General features: G+C 42.3%; 1 protein-coding gene across 4 annotated transcripts in view; it reads left to right on the top strand.

Moving 5' to 3' along the window:
• CHST11 (carbohydrate sulfotransferase 11) overlaps positions 1–24,502 on the top strand; it is a 158,128-nt gene that overhangs the window by 117,501 nt on the left and 16,125 nt on the right. For 2 of the 4 annotated variants that reach the window (XM_058022733.1, XM_058022735.1), the window contains exon 3: positions 626–670. The exons of the other annotated variants lie outside the window; for them this stretch is intronic. In XM_058022733.1, coding sequence (XP_057878716.1) covers positions 626–670 — 45 coding nt within the window. The remainder of the gene's footprint in view (positions 1–625; positions 671–24,502) is intronic. 4 annotated transcript variants of the gene reach the window in all.

Here is a 24,502-nt window from a genome sequence, read left to right on the forward strand (position 1 = left end):
TGTCTTTACCAGTGGTTGCTGGGGGAGGGAGGGAGGCTGGTATTTTGTTTTTAGTTCCTCCACAAGCTCAGCCCTCATTGATACTTGCCAGGTCTGAGCTGTAGCAGAGACACTTTAAGCTCAGAACAGCTTGAGTGCATACATGTCTGTGGGGAAAAAAAGAGAGCTAGTTGGTTTTGTTTTAATAATAAAATAAAAGTCCCACTAAAATTCATCCATGGCCCAAGAAACAAACGTGATAAATTGCAGCCCAGAGGGTAATTCTTCTGGAAAGGTAAAATTATCTAAAAAATAGCACCTTCGAATGAAAATGCTTCATTGACAATAACTACCGTGTTGCTACGGTGATGCTGGAAAAAAATGATCGTTGTTATACAACCACAGAACTGCTCCCCCGCCCTCCAATGCCATGAATCAACTGCTACTATTAAAATCACAGACAAATTTTGTGTTACATTTCAATTTTTTTCCTTGTCTGAATGCTTCTCTGTTCTAGTGCATGTCCCACAGACAAATGAAACACCATCAGGGGAAGGCATTGAAATAAAATTTATTGGTCAGCTCAGTGTGATCTATTTATGTATTATCTCAATTGCAACTCATGCTCTTTCTTTTGTCGGAACAGCTTGCTCCAAGAGCAGGGAGGCAGCAGTCAGAACAAGATCCAAAGGTAATAGCTTGATGGGACTGTTAATGGATTTTTTTTCCACCCTGCAGCAAGTAAAAGACATAATACTGATGAAATCCAGAGCCTTTTGTTTCAACAGGTTTCAAGTTAAACACCTCCCAGGGTACATGCTATCCTGCTTTGTGAGGATTATGAGAAATGAGGAAGTTGAAACTCCAAATTTCTTTTAAGAAAACATAGTTTGGCAACAGTGGTGTTTTTTTTGCATTCTTTCATTCTTACCAACAACAGAAGAGCTGGATAATACCCTTTTGATATACTCAGCCCATTCAGGGCCATTTTGGGGGATTTGAAGTGCAACATGACTTCAAAACGTTTATGGCTCTGCAAAGACTGTATTTGCAGGCAAGTAGAGCTTCACAATCTTTTATATGGCAGCTGAAACCTACTTAACCGTCCGTCTTATGTGAAGCTGGTAAATGGCTCTGTTTATACAGCAGCTGCATCTCAAATGCAATCCATACAGCTGGCAGCAGACCAGTTGCAATGTAGATGATATTTTAATTTCCCCATCAAATGCTGTCTGTAATTTGTGAGGCTCTCCTTAGACAAATGAGCCGATATTAAATCACACAGCAGGTACTGTGTGGTACTTCCTGCCTTCCTTGAGGAGCCTGGAGTATGCCAGTTACACTGTAGACAATGTTGTATGAACATGAAAAAAGATATATCCATGTGTTCATAAAATTAAGTTTAATTTCTAGCTTCATGTAGAGTCTCTGACTTTCTCCATGTTGATTTTGGGCTAGAGCCATCAGTATGCAGACAATTGCTTCTATGTGGCACCTGGCCATACCTAAAGAAGATACAGTGTCAGTTTCACGGGCTCAAGAAATTATATAATTAGACTTTTAGGGGATTTGTAGCTCTCTGAAGCTAGGAATTGAATTTTATGAAGAGTAATTTTAAGAGTGGTTGACTGGCAGCGTGGGAGGATGGAGCATTAGATGGCAAAGGAGGAGGGTTTTATTAACTGTTTTTCTCTGCTTTTGCTTCAGGATAATTATTGGGCCAAACTGCATTGAATTCAGAGGAGATGGATGCATCTGAGACTTTGTAATGTTACATAATATTTTTAAACAGTGACTCAAACTCTGGCTTTGCTAGCTGGAAGGTTTGGTGCTCTCCTTTGTAGCTGGTATTCCAGTGGTGAGGAAGAGTAAGAATGTGCAGGAAAGTGAGGCTGGATTTAGTTTTTCATACTGCATGCAGGAAGATAATGACGGGCTCTTATCTCGACGTGGCACTGAATGAAAAGATTCAATTCAGGCAGAGCATTATAGAAACATAAAGAATTTCACAATGCTTTCCTCCACATGGTTATATATAGCATATTCCTTTTGTTCAGCTTTCCACAGAGTTCAGGTATGAAAGACTGTGTTTAGAAGGTATTGTGATTCAGGTTTAAAGTGATGCTGATCCACACTCACTGAAAATAATGAAAGACTTTCTCTGACTTCATCAAGCTTCAGTTTGGGGTTACAAGGCAGGGGGCTCAGACATGAGACCTCCCTCATGCATCCTAATGCTCTAACACAATTGCTGATAGCTCTGACATAGAGAGCAGAATTTACACTTCTGAAAGTCATTAAATGCAGACCTGTTTTGCTGCCTGCAAATACACAGAGGGAAATAGGTATGCCAGGTAACAGCAGAATTGGGCACAGCCACCAAGGTGACTTTCAGAAGGTGAGAGGCATGGTGTCCAGTCCAAAAGGGTCTGAAATTCAGTGGGAGCCTTGCCCAGAGGTAGGATACTGGTGGGCAGCTGCCTGGTGTCACAATGCCTCTTTGGGAGGCAGCTTCTCCCAGGTCCTGCTGGTCTGTGCAGCCCCTGGTTGGGGAAGGGAGGAAGCACATCCCTTCTTCTCTCATGCTGCACCTGCTTACATTACAGCCCTCTTTGTAATTCTGAAATGGAATTGAATCAATAGTTTTGAGAACTGAAAAACAGCATTTCAAAGTGATATTAATTCTTGAAGAGCTGAATACTTACGCAAACATACATAGGTATCTGCCTTGGGGGACCAAACTATGTCCTCCATGTCCAAACAGGACAGATTATGAAATTACAGGTTCACTGTACATCAAAAGCAAGGTCACAGTGGAAACATTTTTCTTAACTGGAAGCTTAGCTCCTGTTGGAGTTCTTGCTGGTGGGAGGTAACATTTACATGCTGGTAAAGTAAGATTCCTGGACCAGCCTTACGTGGGGGTTAACCATTCCTTCTCATTTTACAGGATCTGTCTTTATAACAATGGCTCTCAGCCTTAGCATACATGCCTACCTCCATTTGTGCATCCCCATTATCATTTACCCTCTTTAGCTATTTCAAGTAATGGCAGGCTGAGGGCAAGTGAGGGACAGAGGCATGAGCTAGCCCCCCATCACCCTGAGGCTGATGAGTTTCTTTCCTTGAAAGACCCTTCCCAGGCCCTGTGTTTCTGATTCACTTCCTGCAGTAATTACTGTGGCTGATGTTAAGGGCTTGTAATATCCAGTGCATAAATTCTGCTGTGGCAGAATCATTGCCTTTTATATCCACTGGGATTAAGCTAATCTGTTGTGTTATGCTGGGAACTCAGAAACTTTCATACATTACAACATCATTTAGTAGAGGTTATTTAAAAGTTGCTAGAGCCTCTTTATAAAACAGTGATCATGAAAGCACTCATCTGCCATATATTCATGTGATGTGCAGTGCTTACACTGCAGTTAGTAGAGATTGAGGAATGAGTAAACAGATGTCCTTGGGAGTGATCTCAGCCTTGGCCTGAAAAACAGTGACCTTTTCCAGAGTGAGATGTGGATATGTTAATTGCTGATCTTGTAACATCACCGGCCACTGCACTAAATAAGTCCCAGGTGTGTGAAATATCATCCATTTGTCTCGTGTTTCAGCAACTGAATTCGTGTAACAGAGAACTTCCATGGGCTACAGGCTGAGATTTTATCTTCTCTGCAGCATCAGTTCAAATGATTCTTGAGTCCTTGGCCACACACAAAACCTGCCCTTCTGGGTGTCGTGGCAAGTAGAAGTTGGGGCAGCAGGCTCACCTGGAAATATACTCAGGTACACCTTTGCTTCCAGATGCTGACTGGCCCTCTCTGTAGCAAGGGTCCTGAAAGGACCATCCTGCTTTCAAGCAAGGATATTCTTCTCATTTTGCTTCAGGACCTTTTGCTATTCAGTGTGCCCAGAAATGCGAACAGACCTCGCTGTGTTGACTGCCAAAGAACTACTTGTGGAAGCCCAGGAGACTGGGTGATTTTCCTCAACAGAGCATTGCTGTGTCTGGTGCTCTGTGTGATGTACACATGAGGATGTACTGTCTCTAGTAAAGTTTTGCAGGATGTCCACTCAAAATCAGCCTCAGCTGAGCAGGGCAGCCTGAGCTGACTTAGCAACAGAGGCTTATTTGTAGTGATCAAAGTCATCACAGACTGTTCTGTTGTCTTGAATGTGACTTTTGCTTAATAAAAACACTCAATAGGAGTAGATCTATTGCTCAGGGTTTCATCTGTGGCTTTGTAATTCAGTGTATATCTCTGTAAATGTTATGCTGAGTTCCTGACAATTCCATAAGGCTACAAGCACTTATCCTCTTGGACAACACAGAACAGTTTTGCTCTGATACTTCTTTTTCTAGCTGATTGCACCAACAGCACATCTGCTCTCTTGGGTTAGACTTTAGCTCTGAGTTTGGTGCCATCCCACTATCACTGCCTTCAGCCTTGAGACTGTCTACTCCACAAGTGAAAAAACGGCTTTGCCCAGAGCCGTTTTTGTTTGTTTGGTCTTGGTTTGTTTTGGTTTTTTGTTATTCTAGCTCAGTAAAGCTGACCTTGTCTTGAGGTTTTGAAGCCCACAGATCCACAGATCAGAGCCCTAGGGAAGAAGCAGTACTGTTAAATACCTGATCACTGTGCAGAACTGACAGTGAGTAAACCCTGATCTCTCAAGGTGCTGTCTTCAGTTAGCTTTATGTCCCCCCACCCTGAAGTTCCAGGAGATACAATGGTCTGCCAGAGGTGAACTTCATCTGAAGAGTCCTGTGAGCAGTAACTTGTTCTTATTTCCTACAGTTCAGCTATATCTGGGAACATGTTGATCGTGGTTCGACTAACAGGTCTATGAGTCAGTTTTGTGAGTTCAGCTTTGGAAATAACTGTATTTAGTTCCAAGAATAAGAGCTCTGTTTTCTCTCATGACCTGCTGTTCCCATTCCAGTAATTGACCACAATAGTAGCATCCTGAGGATCGTGCATTTTTGGACCTACATTGTTGTTCTTGCAGAGGGAAAACCTCTTTGTCTTCTGTAAGTGCATTTGTATGCATTCCTGTTGTAGAGTTCTTAAAGGGATTAGCAAAAGATCATCTATCATGGATAGCTGGCTAAAGGAAATAATTCCTCTCCTCTTAATCTTTGTAATTTTCCCTATATTGACACTTCTCAATTTTTTTCACAAATAGTATAATTTAGAACAATTTTCTTAGCACATCTGAGGACGTCTGTTTTCTCTTTGGAGCCTCACCTGTTGCCATAACACAAATATTCCCTTGACTCATCTTTGTTCCCTTTCTAATAAAAGTCACAGTCATCACTAACTTCAGGTTAAACAGGGCTGTATGCAAGAATGCAAGGAAAAAGTCAGTCTCTGAGAACTTAAGAAAGAACAGGATTAGAGATGCCTGGTAACCTTAACACAGTCCCTCTGGGTGTTATAGAATAGACCTTGATTGTGTAGTTTTATGTGGCCCATGGGCCTTTCTAACTTGAGCCAAACTAATGCATGACTTAGAACAGGAGCCAGTGTTGGCATGTGCTTCAGCTTTCCTTCCCTGGGCACCCAACATCCTTTGTTTGCACAAGAGATGTGAGGCCTTTTGGCTACTGTTCTACGTGTGGAACCATTCTAGACCTTGCCAGTGGTGTTTCCAGTAGCTCGTAAGAGGAGGTTTTCTCTCAGGGTGCACTTTCATAGACATTAGAAAGCAAATTGAGGGTCGGATCCGATGGTCTTTAAGGTCTTTTCCAAGCAAATGATTCCGTGGTTCTGGGAAAGACAGAAAACAACATATGACATTATAATTCCTTTTCTGTCTACCATGTAAGCAATATGTCCAGTATTTAAATCAAAGTGCAAACCTAACATTTTGGGAGAGCTGTAGCTTACAGTCCCAGTAACTGAAAGACAACTCTGCATTTACCCATCCCTAGCATTATTTTTCAGGGCCTAGAACCAGGTTTTCTTTGCAAAAGCTCAAGGAGTCTTGCTTTATGTGCCTCTGAAATGTTCTTTTGTTGGATTCTAGTGCATGTGTGTTAGGAAGAGAGATGCTTGGTGAGCATGTGATTTTGCTGTCATGCCGTGCTTGTGTGGGGAAGATGTCAGCAGTTGTGGCTGCTCTCAGCTGTGCCTCACAGCAGATCCACTGCAGGGGACAGGCAGTGTCCATGGCTAGCAAGGATGTTTGACACAGGAGAAGAATTGATCAAATGGTGCTGGCTCTCCTTTATCTCATAAAATGTCAAAAAATACTCAGTAGAATACATAGACTACTGCCCAAGTATGTTATTGCTGCAGGGGATGCTGTTCTCTGCTTGCTTATGGGAGCAAATGAGGTTGTAGACATCAGTGTAGGAAAATCTGGTCCCCTGAACCACTCTGGAGCTGAAGCCTCAATCAGTCTGGCCTAATTAGAACATTTATTGTCCTAATCTAGAATATTTATTGTCCTTCTCAAACACATGAGCAACCAGTTTCAAGAAAACTTCCTCAAGGAAGGCACATGCTCCAAGATATGTAATTCTCCATTCCCACAGCCTAGTTTGGGAAGATGGGAATTACAAATTTGTAATCAGTGCAGCACCGTTTCTTGGTTTCCATCTCAAGTTTTGTAGCAAAACTTTGGATCACAAAGCCTTCCTCATGTACTTCTTAACCTTTTAAAGGGAGTATCAATACAGGATGATGTTTGTCTAGCAGCTAATACTTTTTATGAGAAATCAAGTGGCACATACCACATGGCAAGATTCTCTGGAATCACACATTTGCCCTCAAAATGTGAAGATAATTGCACTCTCGTGTGTTGAGAAACCATAGCAGTCATGGAAAGAGATACTGATGGTGATGATTTTGTAAGGACCCCCAAGATTCTTAGCACTTAACAGGGGATGGAGTAAGTTTTTCTATTACTTTTCGTAGCTATTTCTTAAAAAAGAAGAAGGCACAGTTCTTCAAAGTGACAGAACAGCTGCTTGATTTTCACAACTATTAAGCACGGGCTTAATGCTAAACACATGCTTAAGTGCACAGCTCTGTCAAGATGATGAGCTAAGTTGGAGTCTGACATTTTCTCCAAAATATATGTAAATTAGATCTGTAATATGTGATTTCTGCAGGCCACTAAGTAAATCAGCTGAGTGCCAGTTCAGGCATGTGTACTCTGAGGCAGACAGTGCCTGTAATGTCCATCCATACAAACAGCTCCCTTCTCTTCCCTGAATGAAAGGCAAAGCTTATTCCAACTTAGAGAGTGATGCCAGTAGAAGTGGTGAATGTCTAAAATGGGTCTGTGTTACTGGCTGTGTTTCTGGTTTGCTTCGCAATCAGTTGTCATGAAAAGAATTTACCTTTGTGAAAAAGACCATATGAAAACATGCAGTTGTGCTTTGTGAGTGCGATTGAAAATGAAGCCCAAAATAACCAAGGACTCAGTGTAATGGATAAAATGGGTGTTTAGTATTTTGTCTGGGGGCATATGCTGGTAGTGGTGAAAAAGCTGGGTGTATAGACTTGGTTTAATCTGCTAAATGATAATTTCCCAGCAAGTAGCAAAATTTGGCAGGATTTGTTGATGTTTCTATGATAGTATTTGTTGCCAGAAGTCCAGTTTGATCCAGAACTTTATACATACACTACCATACCAGACTGATTACAGTTGCATACTTTTTTCTTTTTAAGCTTTACCTTATGGATTTCTAATTCTCTTGATATCTAAAGTGAGAAGAATTTCTCTGAAGCTGAAGAGCTCCTTTACTGCAGAGAAAATTCTGCTCCTATCTCTGTAGGAAGAAGAGGGCCCCTGTGCAGGCGTAACGCGATGATGGGCCAGGGAAGCTCAGATGGAGGGGTAGGCGGTTTGCACCATCTGATACAGAGCTCAGCTCCTTGAGGCTCCTGGCAGGAGGCTTTGAAGGGGTGGAGGAATGCTGCTGGTTTTGGTGGCCATAACTGAGCTGCTCCAGAGCCTAGCAGAAGGAGCTGCTTGCGCTCCCCACGTCTCCAACAGCCACCCATGGTGCTGACAGAGGCTGCTGGCACTGTAGCCAGCAGGATTGGCCATAGCAGCCTGGCAGCCTTGTGGTTAGAGGTGGAGGCTTCTTGGCAGTGCTCAGTAGGATGGCTCTTCATGGGATTCAGGGTTCCACACTCTCCAAATCCCATTATGCTCTTCAGTGGAAGGATGAGTGATCCATCCCCAGGGAATGGAAAGAGCTTATGTGACAAGGATGGTACTGTTCATGTCCCATCTGGATGTGTGTGAGGGGGGTGAAGCAAGTTGTATGAGAAGTCTAGTTCAGGTAAGGTATCATTACCTCAGGCTGTTACCACAGTGTGAAAAAGGGTTCTTTGTAAAGGTTTAGCATCTAAACACAATATTACAATGTCATCCAAGTGAGTAAATGTAGCACTACAGCTACCATGAAGGCTTACCTACACTCAACTAATTACAGGATCAATATTAAAACATGAATCACAGCTTAGTGGGATTTGTATCAAGAGTAACAGGAATAAATGAAGCAGCACGGTGTATTTAATTTTGTAAATGCTGGGAAAATGCATACTATTCTCCAATTGATGTAGCAGCAGGAATTGCCAACATCTTGTAGGAGGAGAAAACTCAGACTAAGGATTAATGCTCCTTACCCAGAGCTGCAAAAGCTCTTGGTCATAAGAGGCATTATTCTCAGGTACTCTTTTTAAAAAAAATTAAAATCCTGGTTTTCTCATGAAATGCACATAGCATCTGCCCATTCTGACCTTGGTAGGAGGAAGCCAGGATGGGAAACTTTCCTTTTCTGCCAACACCACTGGGGTGTGCTCTGTCTTGGTGCCTGGTTGTAAGCAGGGGTTGTGCCTCTAGGTTGTCAGTTCTGCTCATTTTTTTATCTTTGTACTTGCATAGTTTCCATTGCTTTCATTTCATTTATTTGCCTTTAACTGTCTATAATATGGTGACTTCTGCCACCCAGTCCTGGGCAACATCCCAAGTGGCATCTTCTGCTGGCAAACCCTATCCTGGAAGATCTTCATGCTCCAGCTTTTCCAGAAACCAGTGGGGAGAAAAAAACCCAAAAAACCCCAAAACAACAAATCTAATTTTATTTGTTTAACTTCGCACTGAGTCACATGCACCCTTAGCCTGAGGGACAGACCTGCATTCCAGGCAGTGTTGCCTGAGGACCCCTGTCAAGAAGCTTCATGAGAATTCCTGAAGCTCATCATGTCAGTGCAGAGAGGGCTTAACACTGACTCTCAAACCTAATCCCAGAATGTCTGGGGTCTAACTGTCCAACAGTGTCCAATCCCAACCTCAGCCTCACAAATATTCAGGATTGCATTTGCATTCTTGTCAGAAGCACTCCTGGAGTGAGGATACTTCCTTGTGAGACTAAAAGGGGGTGGTGAACACTTTGTGCTCAGAGAATCTGAGGGGGATGTCAGGTAACAGAGGATGGCATTTAGCAAGCTGGGCATTATTTAATAATACTAATGACATCATTGGGGTCTCAGTTACCTGGTCCCCTCTGAGCAGGGGTGCTTGTTGGAATGGTTTTGCACAGGTATTTTTGGACTTCTGTGCTTGTATCAAGCATAAATCATCATTTTAATGGCATAAACAAGAGCTATGACATGGCAGTTAATGGCATTATTGGCTAAATGAGTTAATTAAAGGGGATATAAGGTACTAATTTTTCAGACTGAAAAAGAAGGATTGGGGTGGAGGGATGCCCTAAAGCAATGCTATTTTACCTAATGCCAGATATGTGAAACGTATCCAGAAAGCATTGATTTTTCCATTGGAGGTCGTACTTCATTTACCTCATTTACCTAATTATTCCTAAAGGCAGGGGTTTAATAAAATGACTTTGGAGAAATCATTGAGATTTGCCATCTGTGGTGTGCCAGGGTTAACTGGCTGGAACTGAGAAAGCACTTCTGTCCTGCTTCTGTGACTTCTTTGTCACCATTCATAGCAGTGTGATTGGCACTGACTTGCAACCTGTATTGCTCCCATGGGTCCATAAATCGTGCTGTTCCTGTCTTCAATGCCTCACCAGTTTGACAAGAATGTCTCCCAAACTCCTCTTCCACCTACTTCCTCAGCTGCTGAAATACCTGAGCAGAGCAGTGGAAACCACTTGTGCATTCCTACCACTGGAAGCTCCTCTCAGGCCTGCTGGGAAGGTAGGGCTTGCTGGGCCTCAGGACTTCTAGATGGAAAAGGGTTTCCACAACCTAAAGGCAGCCTTCAACTTGAGTTATTGTGGGACTAAATGAATAATTTCTTGTTGATGAGGAAGTTTTATGTATAGCCAGATCCAGACTGGCTATACATAAAGACTTTGAGCTCTTTCTCTGCATGTTCCATGGGCCAGCCACATTGCAGATCGTTCCATCACTAATCTTTATGACTTCCCAAGATTACTGCTTGCATTGTGCTTTGTGAGTGTTGCTTTAGCCAAATAACTCCATCATACAGGAAAATCGAGTGCATTGGGACGCATTAGATTTATAAAGATTTCAATGAAAAGGTTAAATTGATGGGCAACATCAAGTATTCTACTTATTGCAAACCAAAAGACCAAAAAGGCTTTTAAACTCAAAAGCGTATCAGAGTATAAATCAAAACATTTTACTTTGTAGAGCAGAGTGAACTAAAAGCTTGAAATTTAACAGCAGGCAAAGAGAGCCAGTCTGCTCTCTGGCCCAGAGATGAGCTGCCAGGGCACAGATTGCTTTCCTGCAGCTCAGCTGCCTCACCTCCTGATCAGGACTGCTGTGTCCAGTCCATCCAGATGGTCCAGGGTGGGCAAATCACGCCCAGGGAATGACTAGGAGAGGACTGCATGGCACTGGCCACAGGGATGGACACGGCAGACCATTGCTGAGGTGCAGGGATGAGTCTGGCCAACCTGGTCAGTATATAGAGTAGCTTTGTACTGGGAACACTTTCAGCTGAAAAAGGCTGGCATATTAATCCCCTTAGTCAGGTGCCTACATCAAGTGGTCTCAGTATTTAATCCATTTTACTGTGACTGCACAGTATATGACATATCAGTGGTCAAGTAACCTTTCCCCCCACTACCTTGGAAGAAAGAGCAGGGCAGGGCAAACGTTTCCAGTTACCCCAAATATTGCTATGCTTTTGGATCGTTTTGATCTGAGAAACTCCATCCTGTCAGCCATCTGAGAGCATGGGGGTGATAACAAAGAGATCATGAAGGGGTGTTTCATGTAGCTGCTAAATATTATGAAGCCTTTGGGGTCACAGGTACAAGAGGTGAAGCATAATGAAGGTCTGTTTTAATTACAGCACTCAAATATGGTGGTAATAGGCAACTGTATAAGTCTGTGTTAGAGTTAGGGTTTTCATTATGTTTTTAATGAAATACTGATTAGCCTGTACTAATTGACATGAACCCTGAGCAGACTGCAGCAAATGAAAACAATCTGGCAACTGGCTACTACTATGCATTGGTTGTGTCCAGCCCTTCCTCACTGCAGGCTGCTGGGATGTGAGTGAGGTGATGGCAGTAACAGGGCCTATTCCATGGATTTCAGTATTTAAGGTGTCTCTTGTCTTCTTCCTTTCTTCCTCTTCTATTTCCAAATTAATTGAGCTCATTTCTTATACCCGCTTCACTCACATTTTTGTTTGCTGACTTTTATGGACAAGCAATGGCTTTAAGCAGCCAAGTAAAATAGACCTGCCTTCATGTCAGCTGTTGGTGAATAGATTTTATATGTGGATTGGTGGGTTTTCATGAGAGCTTTACAAGTTCAGTTCCTGTTTACTCTCTGCTTGCTTCCAGGAACAGGATTTTGTATGAGCTTAACATTTTTCTTTATAATCAGTATATTGTGCTTATGGTATGTCTGTTGCTGAAATGCAAGTACTAGATGAAATATTTTTATCTGAGAGTAAGTGTCTGACAGCTTTAGGCAGACTGACGTTTCAGTTGGACTTTTAGTCCTTAGGACTGCCTGGCAATTAGGTGGTTCCTTTTTTTTAAAATGAAGATTTTCATCCTAGACACATCAGCTCAAGTTTCATCTTGAATCATGTTAACCTGACTTTCAGAAAATCAGGTTAAAAGCCCAGAGCCAGCTGAAAATTTAGCTGCTTCATTTTATCTAAAGTTGATTTTTGATGGTTTGTACCCACTTTAAAATATATAGGCCATTATCTCTTGCAGTGTAAAAACTGTGGAAAATGTCACATTTAATAAAAACTATGACCTCATTCTTGGCATCATTTTAAATGAGTTTCATTACTTTACTCAATATATTATTTATTCATGTATTCAAATATATTTTTTCAGTCAAGCCAGAGATATTTTGATTAATTCAAAGACTAAATGCTCTGTACTTCTCATGCAAATTGATGCAGAAAGAAAAAGGAAAAAAAGGTTAAACTCTTCGTACTCTGAGGGCTAAATGCATCATCAGAATGTAATAAATGCTGTTTGTGTGCAGTCAAGTGAGGAGTCATGTTATCCTGAATCTCTCTCCACAGCTTTTATTATTATAGCAAAAATAAAATTCAGCACATGGGTTACATATTTGTTCAGTGTTTATTTACAGACCCCATTTAGATGGGGAGTAAATGGTTAGATGAGCCTTGACAGTTATTCAGGTATTGTGGCATGACTCAAATATTTCTTTGCTATTTTTTCTATAATTCTACCAACTTTGCCTTTCTCAATTGAAATATAATAATTAAGGAAAAAAACCAAACAGCCTACAATGCAAAAGAAGTGAGATTTTTCAACCAGCACTCACCATTATAATAATTAATTCCCCACTGAAGTGGGGAGTTAATCTCATTGGCATGACTTTGGTGGGAGCAGAGCTCAGGCCAATGCTCAGCACTATTAACCCACAGAGCAGTAATGCGTGGTAACGTTTGCACAGTTTGACAGTATGTCCAGGCTATGGGAATTGCAGCAGAGTAAAATCTTAAAGGGGCTTTGGATTAGGCCTGTTATTTTCAACTGAAATCACTCATAGAATTTTCATAAAGTGAATTTTGCTTAGGAAAAAAAGCCTGGTGAATTTTTTTACTTTTGGTTTTCATACGTATTTGGGGCAATATGTGTACTTTTTAGAGCACAAGTCCTGTGGGGAGCATCTGAGGGAGCTGGGGTTGTTTAGCTTGAAGAAAAGGAGGCAGACAGGGAACCTTCTTGTTCTCCACAAGTACCTGACAAGAGGCTGTAGCCAGGTGGGGAGTGAGTCTCTTCTCCCAGTAACAGGACAAGAGGAAATGGCCTCAAGTTTTGTCCAGTGAGTTTTAGATAAGATAGTGGGAGAAATGTCTTTACTGAAAGGGTTGTCAGGCGTTGGAACAGTCTGCTTGGAAAAGCAGTGGAGTTGCCACCCTTAAAGGGATTTAAAAGATGTGACCAACCTCAGCATGCCCAGCTGGGTCTGATGATGTAGATGATGATGATGAGGTAGCAACTATTATGGGCTCTTCTCTTGCTCACGCACAGTCAATCCAGGGTCAAGGTGGGGATGCCCAGGGGTCAGGAAACCTTATTTTCCATCGTCCAGATCCTGCTGTTTCCCCTGTCTATTCTGTGGTTCTCGACAGGAAGGGAAATGCTGCTATCACATTGCAGAGTAGTTTTGTTATGTGATTCTCCATCTGGTGGGCCTGACAAACAAACAAACAAACAAACACATCATGTCTGAGAGATGAACATGGAATATGTCCATGCAGCCTGCTGTAATGCAGGTCACTATTCATAGAATCACAGAATGGTTTTGGTTGGATGAGACCTTGCAGATCACCTAGTTCCGCCCCCCTACCATGAGCAGGGACACCTTTCCCTGATTGCTCAATGTCACACCCAACTGGGGCTTGAAAATAGGGCATAACCCTGTCTCTGGTGCAAGTCCCAGTTGTGTGCTGGGCTGCCTGCCTGAAAGCCTGGAAATTTTAATCTGATCCTCTTCATAGATATGGCTGGAAAAAGGTCCAAGGTAGTGGAAACCCAATGCCTCTGCTGTGCAGTGACTGACAGTGGCATGAGCCAGGCATTTTTCTGAGCATCATCCAGAAAACAGCCTTCCCAACTGCAGGGCAAGAATTTCTCTCTCAGGTCTCTGTACCCATCTTTCTCTCTCATGTTTTATTTGGTCCCCAAGAGGGAATTTCATTGACATTACCAGATCCTCTGGGTATTATGGATCTGAAAGCAGAAATTTTGTGCTCAGATTCCCAGAGTCTATGCATACAAAAAAAAATGTCAGCCTGCTGCAGCCCAGTATAAACCACTGGTAGAAACAGGAAGGTTTTTGTTCTGATTCTCCATAGATCAGCCCATAAGCTTCTGGCTGGGCATTCCCACACATCTGCATGCACCCCCAGACAATATTCTGTCTTGTAGCCATTATGTACAATATGGAAATTGATGTGATTGTGTAATACAGAAATTTCCATTGGAGGCACCTGTTCCTCTTACCTATGATAAAGTCTCCCAGCCACTTACACTGCAGTTCATCTGAACTATGAAGTGTAAAGCAGCTAATCTTTTTGATCAAAATTAGAGTATTGAGATAAGAGCATTCCTCTTTCCCTTGCAATATCTGTATTGCTCTATTGCATTAACAGGATTCTGCAATACTAGTTTTAACATACGAAGCACAAGACAGTAGCTGTTTGTGCATCTAAGAATAGTTATGCTATATCAATAAACTGAGGATATCCATCTGTCTACTGAAGCATGCCCTTCACATGGGATTTGCCCAAAATAAGAACTTGCTGTTCCAAAAATCTGGTAACAGAAATTGGAATGTTTCTCAGAGCATGAAATAACTGCCTTGGCATGAATGTCCCATTGGCTTCTGGTATCTGCAGGGGCAGGAAAAAATGACCTGTAAGGCTGGGAAAATGTCTTCAGGTCAGAACTTACCAACCCTCAATGTCTCTCTTATGTTCTTCAAAGTGAGAGATCTTAAACCCCAGCACCAGAGAAGGCACCTGCAGAGTACTGTCAGTGTGTTGATTTAGACATCAGACTCTTCTCATCTGTTTGCAGTTCTCAGTCACATCACTGTGTAAACTTTGAGGACTTGACTCATGCTTAGGATATCAAAATAATTTCTTTTGTCTTTTTTTTTTCTTTTTGTTTCAATTCCTTCTGTGTGAAAACTTGGCTGTGAAGCTTAATAATAAAACCCGTGGGCAGCTGTTCTTATAATATAAATCTCCCTTGTGTCAGTGGGCCATTCGCTGAGCCCTCAGCAGGGTGCGTTGCATCCTGCAAAAATTCTCATAATTTTCTCAGGTAGATATTTTCATAACTGCTGGACAGTTTCCATCATTTGAGACTGATGAAACAGAGCAGCCCTGTAGAGGCATAGAGTTTGGAAACACTAACAGATTTTCCACTTTGTGGTTTTGTTTTTTACAAAAACTTTTTGTACATTCCCTCATTATACAAAGTGGTGCTTTCTTCTGGAACTGCTGTTGATGCTCTACCCTAAGGCATTAGAAAGAAAACATCTTACAACTGGCTTTGTAATAACAAGAACATTGCCATAAAGCAGCAAAGTATGTTAATGTTATTTGTCTATGTTCTCACTGTTTCTCATTTTCTTTGCCTTTTAATTTGGGTCTGCTTAGTTTCTCCATTATTTTTACTATTTATTGGAACAGCACTTACCGGTCTCAGCTAGCAATCAGCCCTTCATGGTTCTGGACATAGCACAAGCACAGTGGAGGAAATTATTAATTCCTTGAAGTCACTGACAGGCTTGAAATTAATTTTCATAAGGCACATGATCCAGTCCACAGTTTCCTTGCAGTGAAATGTGGACATGGTAGAAATTTATGCTGTGCTTTATTCCAGCCTTGTTGATGGCACATTTTTCACTGAGCACTGAAAATAAGAAAATTGAAAAGTGTGATACAGAAAGGGAAATGTTGGACAAGAAACTGGGAAAGCTTTACTTTGTCTGTCTTGTTATTTTGGTATATTTACTGCTTGCAGTAAAGCTGATGACAGGAGACCAGGACACTGTTGAGCGTATGTGGCTTGGCCCTGCCACAGACTCAGCATGGCCAAGTTTCACATTTATTGGGCAGTGATAATGTTTGCATGCTTCACAGTGGGCCTGAGAGTTTGTAATTCTGGAGACTGCCCATGCTCCTACATAGACTTAGACTGACTGCTTGTTCACAAGTGTCCCCAGTGAAAGGCTGCTGCTTTATGACTGCATGACAGATGGGCTTGGGCTAATCATGTTTTTATGGGGGTTCACCTCTTCAGTGTGCAGCAGTGAGAGCACTGCTGAGTGCTCTTCCTTAATCTCTTAAGTAAAGTGTGCATTTTCTCTATCTGCAGGTCTTGCTAAGTTAAATATAAAAGATAGGTTGTTGTTGTGAGAAATTGTACATTGTCTAGACTCAGACTTACAGCAGCTGAGCCTGGGAATAATCTGTATTTTCTCTGCTTTGTTGAGCTGCAGAGGGAGCAATGCCTGATGACCACAACCAGATCTAGTCAAGCTGTTTCTTTTTTAGTTTTAATCACTTGCTTTTCAAATGTCTAGAAGAGGCACTGATTTACAAGTCCTTGTAAACTTCACACAAGGTTCAGGAAAGTCATGAATGCACAGAAGGCAGGGCCATTAGAAAAAGTAAAACAAGGGTGTCAACATGTGCATATAAAAAATACATCTGTAAATTTCTCATCCAAAATTGTAATTTTTTATTCTTCACAGTAGCTGTGTAGCTGTGAGCTACCTATCAAATTACTCAGGCAACCTTGAACATAAAATTTTGTTGGGTAAGTAACATCCAAAAGTGTTTTCTTATGGCACTATAGAACCTTTTTAGTCATCCCACCTCTGCCCAACCTGTCTGATTCAGAGATGCAGAGCTTTTTACATCTCCATGAAGTGATATGTTACATCTCTAACTGCATCCTCATGATTTCACATATCCACACATTCTGTTAACTTTGTTAATTTGGCAGCAAACCTATCAGATTGGCCAGTTCTGGGAAACCAGATGGTTAGAAATGCTCAAGGGCCCATGAGTCACCAAACACCAGGTTTTCCACAGACACATCCACCAGTTTGGCTCTTCCAGTATGGCTGAGCTGGTCGCTGCCCTGCTCTCCAGGTAGCTGGGTGACTTTGAGCAGGTAACAAGACCCATCACTATTCCTTTCCAATGGCATGACAGGGAGAACTGGGCTCCTCTGTGGGCTTTTTGATTGCCTTTGCTCCTGGCAAGGGATAGCTCAGGACCCTTCTCCAGCTGCACGTCTTGCTCCCGCTGATGGTGGCACTGGACAAGAGCATTCACAAGTCAACACCATAAAAAATTGCCAGGAGTTGGATGCAGTCCATGGATTTTCTATAAAAAAAGTAATTATAGACTTTATTGCTGAGTGCCAAATCCATTTTTCCTCCTTCGGGAGCCATTCAATAAACTTTATGTTCTGAGGTAGAGCAAAACTGTCGTAGTTTAATACAGTGTTTTATGCCTCTTCCCTGCACTCTAACACCTGATTGTGCTAATAGCCCAGTGTGGATTTTCTTTTTCTTTCTAAATTATATTAATAGGTCTGAAGTCCCCTGTGACTTGTCATTTCCCTTTGGACGCTTACCCCTTCTTGCCCAGGAAGAAGCCAGTATTTCCAAGAGCAGTTGCCTTTTCAGATTTGCCTTTTCAGGTGATCAGCATCTGCGTTTATACTCCTTTCAGACTTTGTTAGTGCAAGTTCTTGGGCATCAACCAGAACAAACCATGGCTTGGAAATGAAAAACAACCCTACCGAAAATGAAAGCCCCATCCTCCAAGAAATGCACATACAGAGCAACAGACTCAGAATTTACATTGTCACAGTGGTTTTCATTCAGCCTTTTCTAACTGACACATTTCCACATTCATGATCTTCTGGGTATATTTAAGGGGGGATGGGTTGGGAAAGGAAACTAACTTTAGCAGAATATCAAAAGAAATGTTTCTCAACAGAGAAGTGCATGAGGATTACAGAATACTTTCCTCACCTAAAGCAAATGTCCTTCAAAAACAAGACTAGGTGATGCATTGAATATGACACACTATGATATTCCACAGCAGGAAATGAAAACATCTTTTCTAACTGACAGCTCTGATGGGGGAAAATTTTCAAAGGTTTTAAGAACCACTGGTGCAGTAACTCCCATATGCAGTTTCAACAATAATCATCTCCATAACACTGCAGGTAACCCTCCCTAATGCCTCACACCAGGATTTGGGATGAGCCATCATCCTCTACTGAGCAGAGAAGCTGGGTGACTTCTGGCAGTAACCCTTCTGTCCTACAGAATCTCTGTGTGACATGGTGTGAGCTGTGGGGCTTCTTTCAGGGGTGATAGTGTTAGTAAATGTCTCTTAATAACATCAGAAATCCCCAAGGAGCCACATTTTCAAAGCATTTGGAAATCAAGAGGAAATTTTTATTAACTTCAATAGTTTTTGAACCAGGCCTATATGTGGGGCGTTTTGTTTTGACATTGCCTAAGACAGGGGGGAATTGGTTTTTGATAGTACAGCACCAGATTGCAGGCTCTGCGTCTGTGGTTTTGTTTTTTTTTTAATTCAGAACAACTCTCCCTTTACTAGATTTGTGTTATCTCTTATTTTACTACAATCTTTTTTGCATTTCATAAAGATTAATTCCCCAAGTAGTCTCTTTTGTTTACTAGTTTTATCTATCACAGACTTTTCTGTTTTCCTTTCCTCTCTTGTCCCAGAGACATATCATCCTCTGCCACCAAAAGCAAGTTTTCTTCCTTCTCCAAGGAAGTTCTTCAGCCCAGAGACATAGGAGCAGTATTTTTGCTGAGTGTCATTTTTGTTTCCTTCCCCTTCACTGTCTAACACCAGTGCCAGGCTCTGATTTCACTTGCTTCCTTGGAAGGAACAACTTTACCAATGTTGTTTTCTCTTGTCATCCATGGATAGACATTTTAGACCATTTATTTGTCTTTGTACTGATGTGGACATACCAGGCTGCTTTAGCAGATGCCATTCACACCCAGAGGCCTGTTCCCAGGCAGGCTGTGGTTTTGTTACTGTTTGGAAGTTTTTTAATGGAATTGCTCCGACTGCTTACTTTCCTTCACATTTTCCTTCACCTTCTCTGCTGTATTTCTAGTTATTTTTAGTGCCAATGAGTAAGTTGTGGTTGGCTCCAACAGGTAGGTAGATTTGTAGTACTTCATTTAAGCTCTACCCACTAACCAGCTTCTTGATGCTACTTCTCCAAATTGGACTGGTTGGCTTAATATTGTCCACCTATTCCAGATAAACTGTTTGCTTCTCACCTTTCTCTTGTCTGCACTGAACCAGTATTTTGAAAAAAATAAAAAATCTAATTTCTTTTTTTAGCTGTGGGCTTTATAGATCAGTAAATTTTATGGTTTGGTTTTCCTTTTCAGTAACATACAGGTTGATTTTTGGGACTGTAGAAAACTCATACTATTAAATCAAAAATGAGACCAACACATGCAACTCTTCTATTTTGTACTTCAAGTGATTTTTTAAAATTCTGGTACGTCTTGGAGTACTCTGACTGTACTTAACTCTGATGACTTTCTGTGAGATCTCAGTGGCATTTAAGATAGTTGTTTTGATAAACAGAAAGCTAAATGCATTACTGCAGAACATGCTAAATTTTTGCAATGGGCAGTGCCAAATGTTTGTTACTGATTTCTTGTAGACACTGAGTTGCTATGGAATTTACATCCAAAAGTGAATCTCTCCAATGTTGTTCAGAGAAGAAATGACTAGGAGGGAAAGGTGTAAGCCTAAACTGAATGTTTTGAATATCTGTAATCGACTGATTCCAGCATTCTTTACTGCCACAGTTTCTCAATCTGTATCTTGAGTCTCCAGTTTAAACCATTTACTTAGCCTGTCTGTAGCAGAAAGGACTAGAAACCTCAGGGGGGACAAATATTTGGAGATATATCTTGTTCTGAAATTTTCCCAGAGCAGTACCAGGAACCAGTGCTGAAAATAAATCCCATTTCCCTTCTTAAGAAAAAGGCAAGATGACAAAAAATTGAAAGTGCTGATAGCATTAGGTTGCTGTGTCTTGAGCCTGTCAGTTGCACTTGGACAGAGGTGTTGGAAGAGGACAAGGTTCAGCTTGTGAAGATGGTAGAAGAATGCAGCAACACTGAACTGGTTCTTTGTGGCTGGCTTTTCACATCTGGAAAGTGGGGATGATGCTTTAAAGTTTGTAGATTGAAAAAATACCAGATAAGTACTGAGTGTTATTTTTATCCCAGACCTTGATCTGCAATAGTGGCTGCAGGTGCAGCCTCAGGAGAAGTTATCCATCCTGCCAGCACCTGCAGATAGATCCCTCTGCAGTTTATCTGAGCTTTATTTGGGAATAAGCATTTATTGCCATTGAACATACGTCTGTTGCCTTCAGTCCCTAAAGAGGCTGGTCATAGCTAAAATATGCCCGTATTTTTGTGGACTCACATCTGCTCCACTGCTCACCACAGGAAGCTGAGAGATCTCATAGTACTTCTAACAAGCTGCACTTTGAGGCAGCAATTGTGGCCCTGAGATTTACTGATCTCAGTTGATCTCCAAAAACTAAGCGGGGTCCAGAGGATGGGAGGGCACAGTCCTGTCTACAACGGATGAAGATGGAACAAAAAATATTGTTACACTGATGTGCAGGCTCTTCATAGCTTAGCTGTCTGTTGAGCAGTTCAGGTTTTCTCAGTTCATCTTGGCAAGTGTTTTCTCCTCCTGGAAAAAGTCGACTGAACCAGCAGTTTGTCTCTGCGTAGGTGGTCCTTCTCTCTCCAGAGTTGCAGACAAGAGGGCATGAATCATGAAAAGCAAAACAGGAGCAGATGTTCTGCATCAGGTTTAAAGTAGCAGGGTATGGTAGTTGCTTTATCTCAGTCTCCTAAGAATACCTGTGTTTTGGGGCAGGCTTCTACTCATCCTGTTTAACATCCATGTCTTCCTTTGAAAACATTTGCATCTCCCCCGCTCTTCTCCCAGGCCTTCCATGGGTTTGAAAGATTAACTTGAGCTCCAGTGATGGAGTTGAGGGCAGCTTGCAAAAGGGGTTGTTAAATGGAGAATAGTCAAGGAAAGAGAGGGAAGAGCAGTGAGAAGCAGAAGTGGAAAATAAGTTCAGGTGGAAGGAAGAGATAGTGCTAACTTTAAAATAACTGGGATTACCTTAGACCCTCTATCGCATTAACCAGGGGTTGAGTGGACATGGTGATGTTGATAAGGTGAGTTAAGGGGCCATAACCACTTCTGAAGGGCTCTGGTAAGAAGGACTGAAGTTATGGTCTTGGACTTGCAGGTGCATAAAGAGAGGTGATGGGAGAGCTGGAGTAAGACAGTGCCTGGGAAAGCAGAATAAATTGAATGAAATTGCAGTTTGCTCCTGGAACCAGTGAATCCTATGTACTGCTTTCCTCTGTGAACAAAGTTTTTTTAAACAAAGCCAGAGATAAAGTTAGGTCATGAAGCAGGAAGTGAGTATCTCTAAAAACAGGAGAAGTTGGGAAGAGGCTTTGTGAGACTTCCCTGCTCGTGCTGGCTGGGATACACATCAGTGGAAGATACGCACGGGATAGATTGCAGGATTGGACATAGAATTGCAAACACCAGATCAAAAGTGTTTAAGTATGGTCCTTACAAGTGGGCCTTTGTGCAGTGACGTGCTCCAGCTAGGATCAACCATCAGAAGGAATTTAGAAACAATATGATAAACAGACTTTCATGAAATCAGTTTTGTATTTGAAATGCAAAACTAAGATGGTTGAAAGCAGTTTGGATGTCCTTGGTAATCCCTAGGTCAGCTGTGCTGATATATCTCATAAAAGACAGAATACGTTCAAAGAGGAAAATCCACTGTTCATTATCAGAGTGTTTGTGGAGACATGTGTGCCATGGAAGCATCCCCATCAGCTGAAGGGCACGGAGCATTGGCAGCTCTCCCTGCCTTGAGAAGACAGGTCCTGCAGCAGGCAATGCTGCGGGTTGGAGGAGAAACCTTGAGCTCTTCATTCATGGATCCAGTGGGTAAAAGCTCCTGTGAGTGTCTAAAATGACAGTTCTCTTAGCAAGAAACTGTAATTTAAACTACTTCTGTCAGGAATATCAGTTCTTCCTACATTATGTGAACTTGTCACTTTTCTCTGCTGGTGAAGTCTATGTCACCTGGCAGCTCTGGTGAAGGACAACCTCTTTTCAGTACACCAGAATATAATCTACTGCCAGTATTTCTCAGGAGCCATCAGACATCTCTGCTGATGGCTTGACTGAAATCATCAGGGAGTTGGCAGCAGTTTCAGGTACTGACTGAGTAGGCACCATGGATGCTTCTCACACCATCCTACTAAGAAAAATCAGTGACAAGTGTGTTTTTTCCCTCCACTTTGCCGCTGAATTTTTTCAATCCTACCTGTTTATACATCAGAATGTGTTTCAGTGCTTCAGGACAGCCTGGGAGCATTCATCAGCCCTGGTCTGTGACCCACATAACTGCTTGTGCCATCTGGGTGCTTACTGCTTGGATGTGGGTAGGGATGCATATACTAGTATCCATAGGTATGTGCGGAGGGAGATGCATGCATTCCTGCCTAACGTCTTGGCATTATTGTTCATCAAAGAGAAAATAAGCAGCTTATGAAAGCAAAAGTCCTGGGAACCATAACAGACTGGTAAGGGTGGGCAAGCAGAAGTCAGGGGTAGCTGACAACAACAACAAGCAGCACAGTGAGTGTGAACTGCCAGGCTCTGTGTCCTACCTGAGCTGAGATGGAGCTGACGCCGCTGTGAGCAGCTTCAGGCCAAGCTCACCCTGTGCCACTGAGGAGCCTGCAGAGGCAGAACAGGCCAGGCTGTGTGTGGGACAGAGCCGCCCTGTTCCCCAAAGCAGCAGCAGGCATGGTTCCATGGAGCACATGGGCGCTTTGCCACAGAGCCTCACGGAGCACACACTCCTGGCTCCGCTCGCCCTGCAGCTGAATGCCTCGACTCACTGCTGGCTGTCGGACCACATCTCTTCGGGCTGCAGGTTGGCAGCTCTCTGTGTTGCCTTGCTGCTCAGGGACAGGGGAGAGCTTCCCGATCTTTCCATGTCCTCCGCACTCGCCAAGGTCCCTGCCTGGTGCTGTAGGCTTGTTAGCTCAAGGGACCTGCTCCAGGGGTCTTTGCATGCAGAGCGAGAGCTGGCTGAAAATTCAGTCCTGGAGCTCTGTTTTCTTCCCATCTTTGCTGGCATGCTTTAGCTGCAGGTGGGATAAAGCAGATGACAAGGGTATAAGAGCATGGAAGAAGGAGCCAGCCCTTTCGCTAGATAGAGAGGGAACTGATGAGAGGCTGGCATGCCTTCAGGATCTGTGAAAGGAGCAGAGGGCGAGGAGACAGCACTTGGCTGCAGCCAGAGAAGGATCCCAGAAGCCTGAGCTCAGAGGGACCTTTTCTGCTCATTTTCTTTGGGGATTTTTAAAAGAATGAGCATTTTAAAAAAGGAAAAGAAGATGATGTGCAATTTCTTTTAGACTGTAGTTGAGGTAACAGTTTGAAAAAAATAACTGCCATTTAAAGAAACACTAAGAATTTGTTCTTTTATTGTAAAATGACATTTAGTACGCAGTCCATAAATAGATCTGTTATTAGATGAGACAGAGAACTCTTAGAAATCACAGTAAACACAGCTGTAGAGGTGAGGAAAATGAATAAGGCATCATACTAATATTCGTACCTTCCAGTTGTCTTGAATGGCTGACAAAAGGGACTTTTAACATTATCCTCATGCTCTGACATAAGAAGAATTAATGTAGCAAAAATGGAACCAATCTTTAAGGAAGATTACCTGGGTGCATTTTCTGTTCTTTTATTTCTGTGCTGAGGAACCCAGGAAGACTGAAATTTTCCAGCAAGGCCCTGGTGGTTGAATCCAGAGAATGTTGGATGTTGTCTGTGTAGAGCAGACACAGTGGGTGGAGCATGTTGGTGTTTGGGAAGAGGTGATAGTTTAATCAAGGAGAAGAAAATCATTACCCAAAGGGTTTAGGTGTTTTGCCAGTCTGTGCCAGGATGAATTCATCCAGATCATTACAAGAAAAAAGAGCCATATTGAGATAGGAGATGCAATCTGTTCTTGTTTCTGACACTGATCTTCTGGGACGGTGAGATTAGCTCTTTCTTCCCTGTCTTCTCTGGACCTTGGCACCATCCAGTTAGATAGAAGCAGGGCTCACAGGGTAGACCTTACAGCAAGGTTACACATGGCAGGCATCAGCACTTCTACTTCCAGCCTCTTACCTTAAAAATAACAACACAGCATTTCTTAGTGAAGGCCTGAACCTGCATCCCACAGGAGTAGCATTCACCTGACCTGCTCAGAGATATTCTCATCATCCTCGTGTCCTCATATGGAAACAACCAATGGCCCTCAACCTTCGTAAAAACCAGCAAATCCTCAAAATCATCAACAACGCCCTAATCGACCTCCCAG

Source organism: Melospiza georgiana, chromosome 4 (assembly GCF_028018845.1).
Source record: "Melospiza georgiana isolate bMelGeo1 chromosome 4, bMelGeo1.pri, whole genome shotgun sequence".
In the NCBI taxonomy this organism is placed as follows: Eukaryota; Metazoa; Chordata; class Aves; order Passeriformes; family Passerellidae; genus Melospiza; species Melospiza georgiana.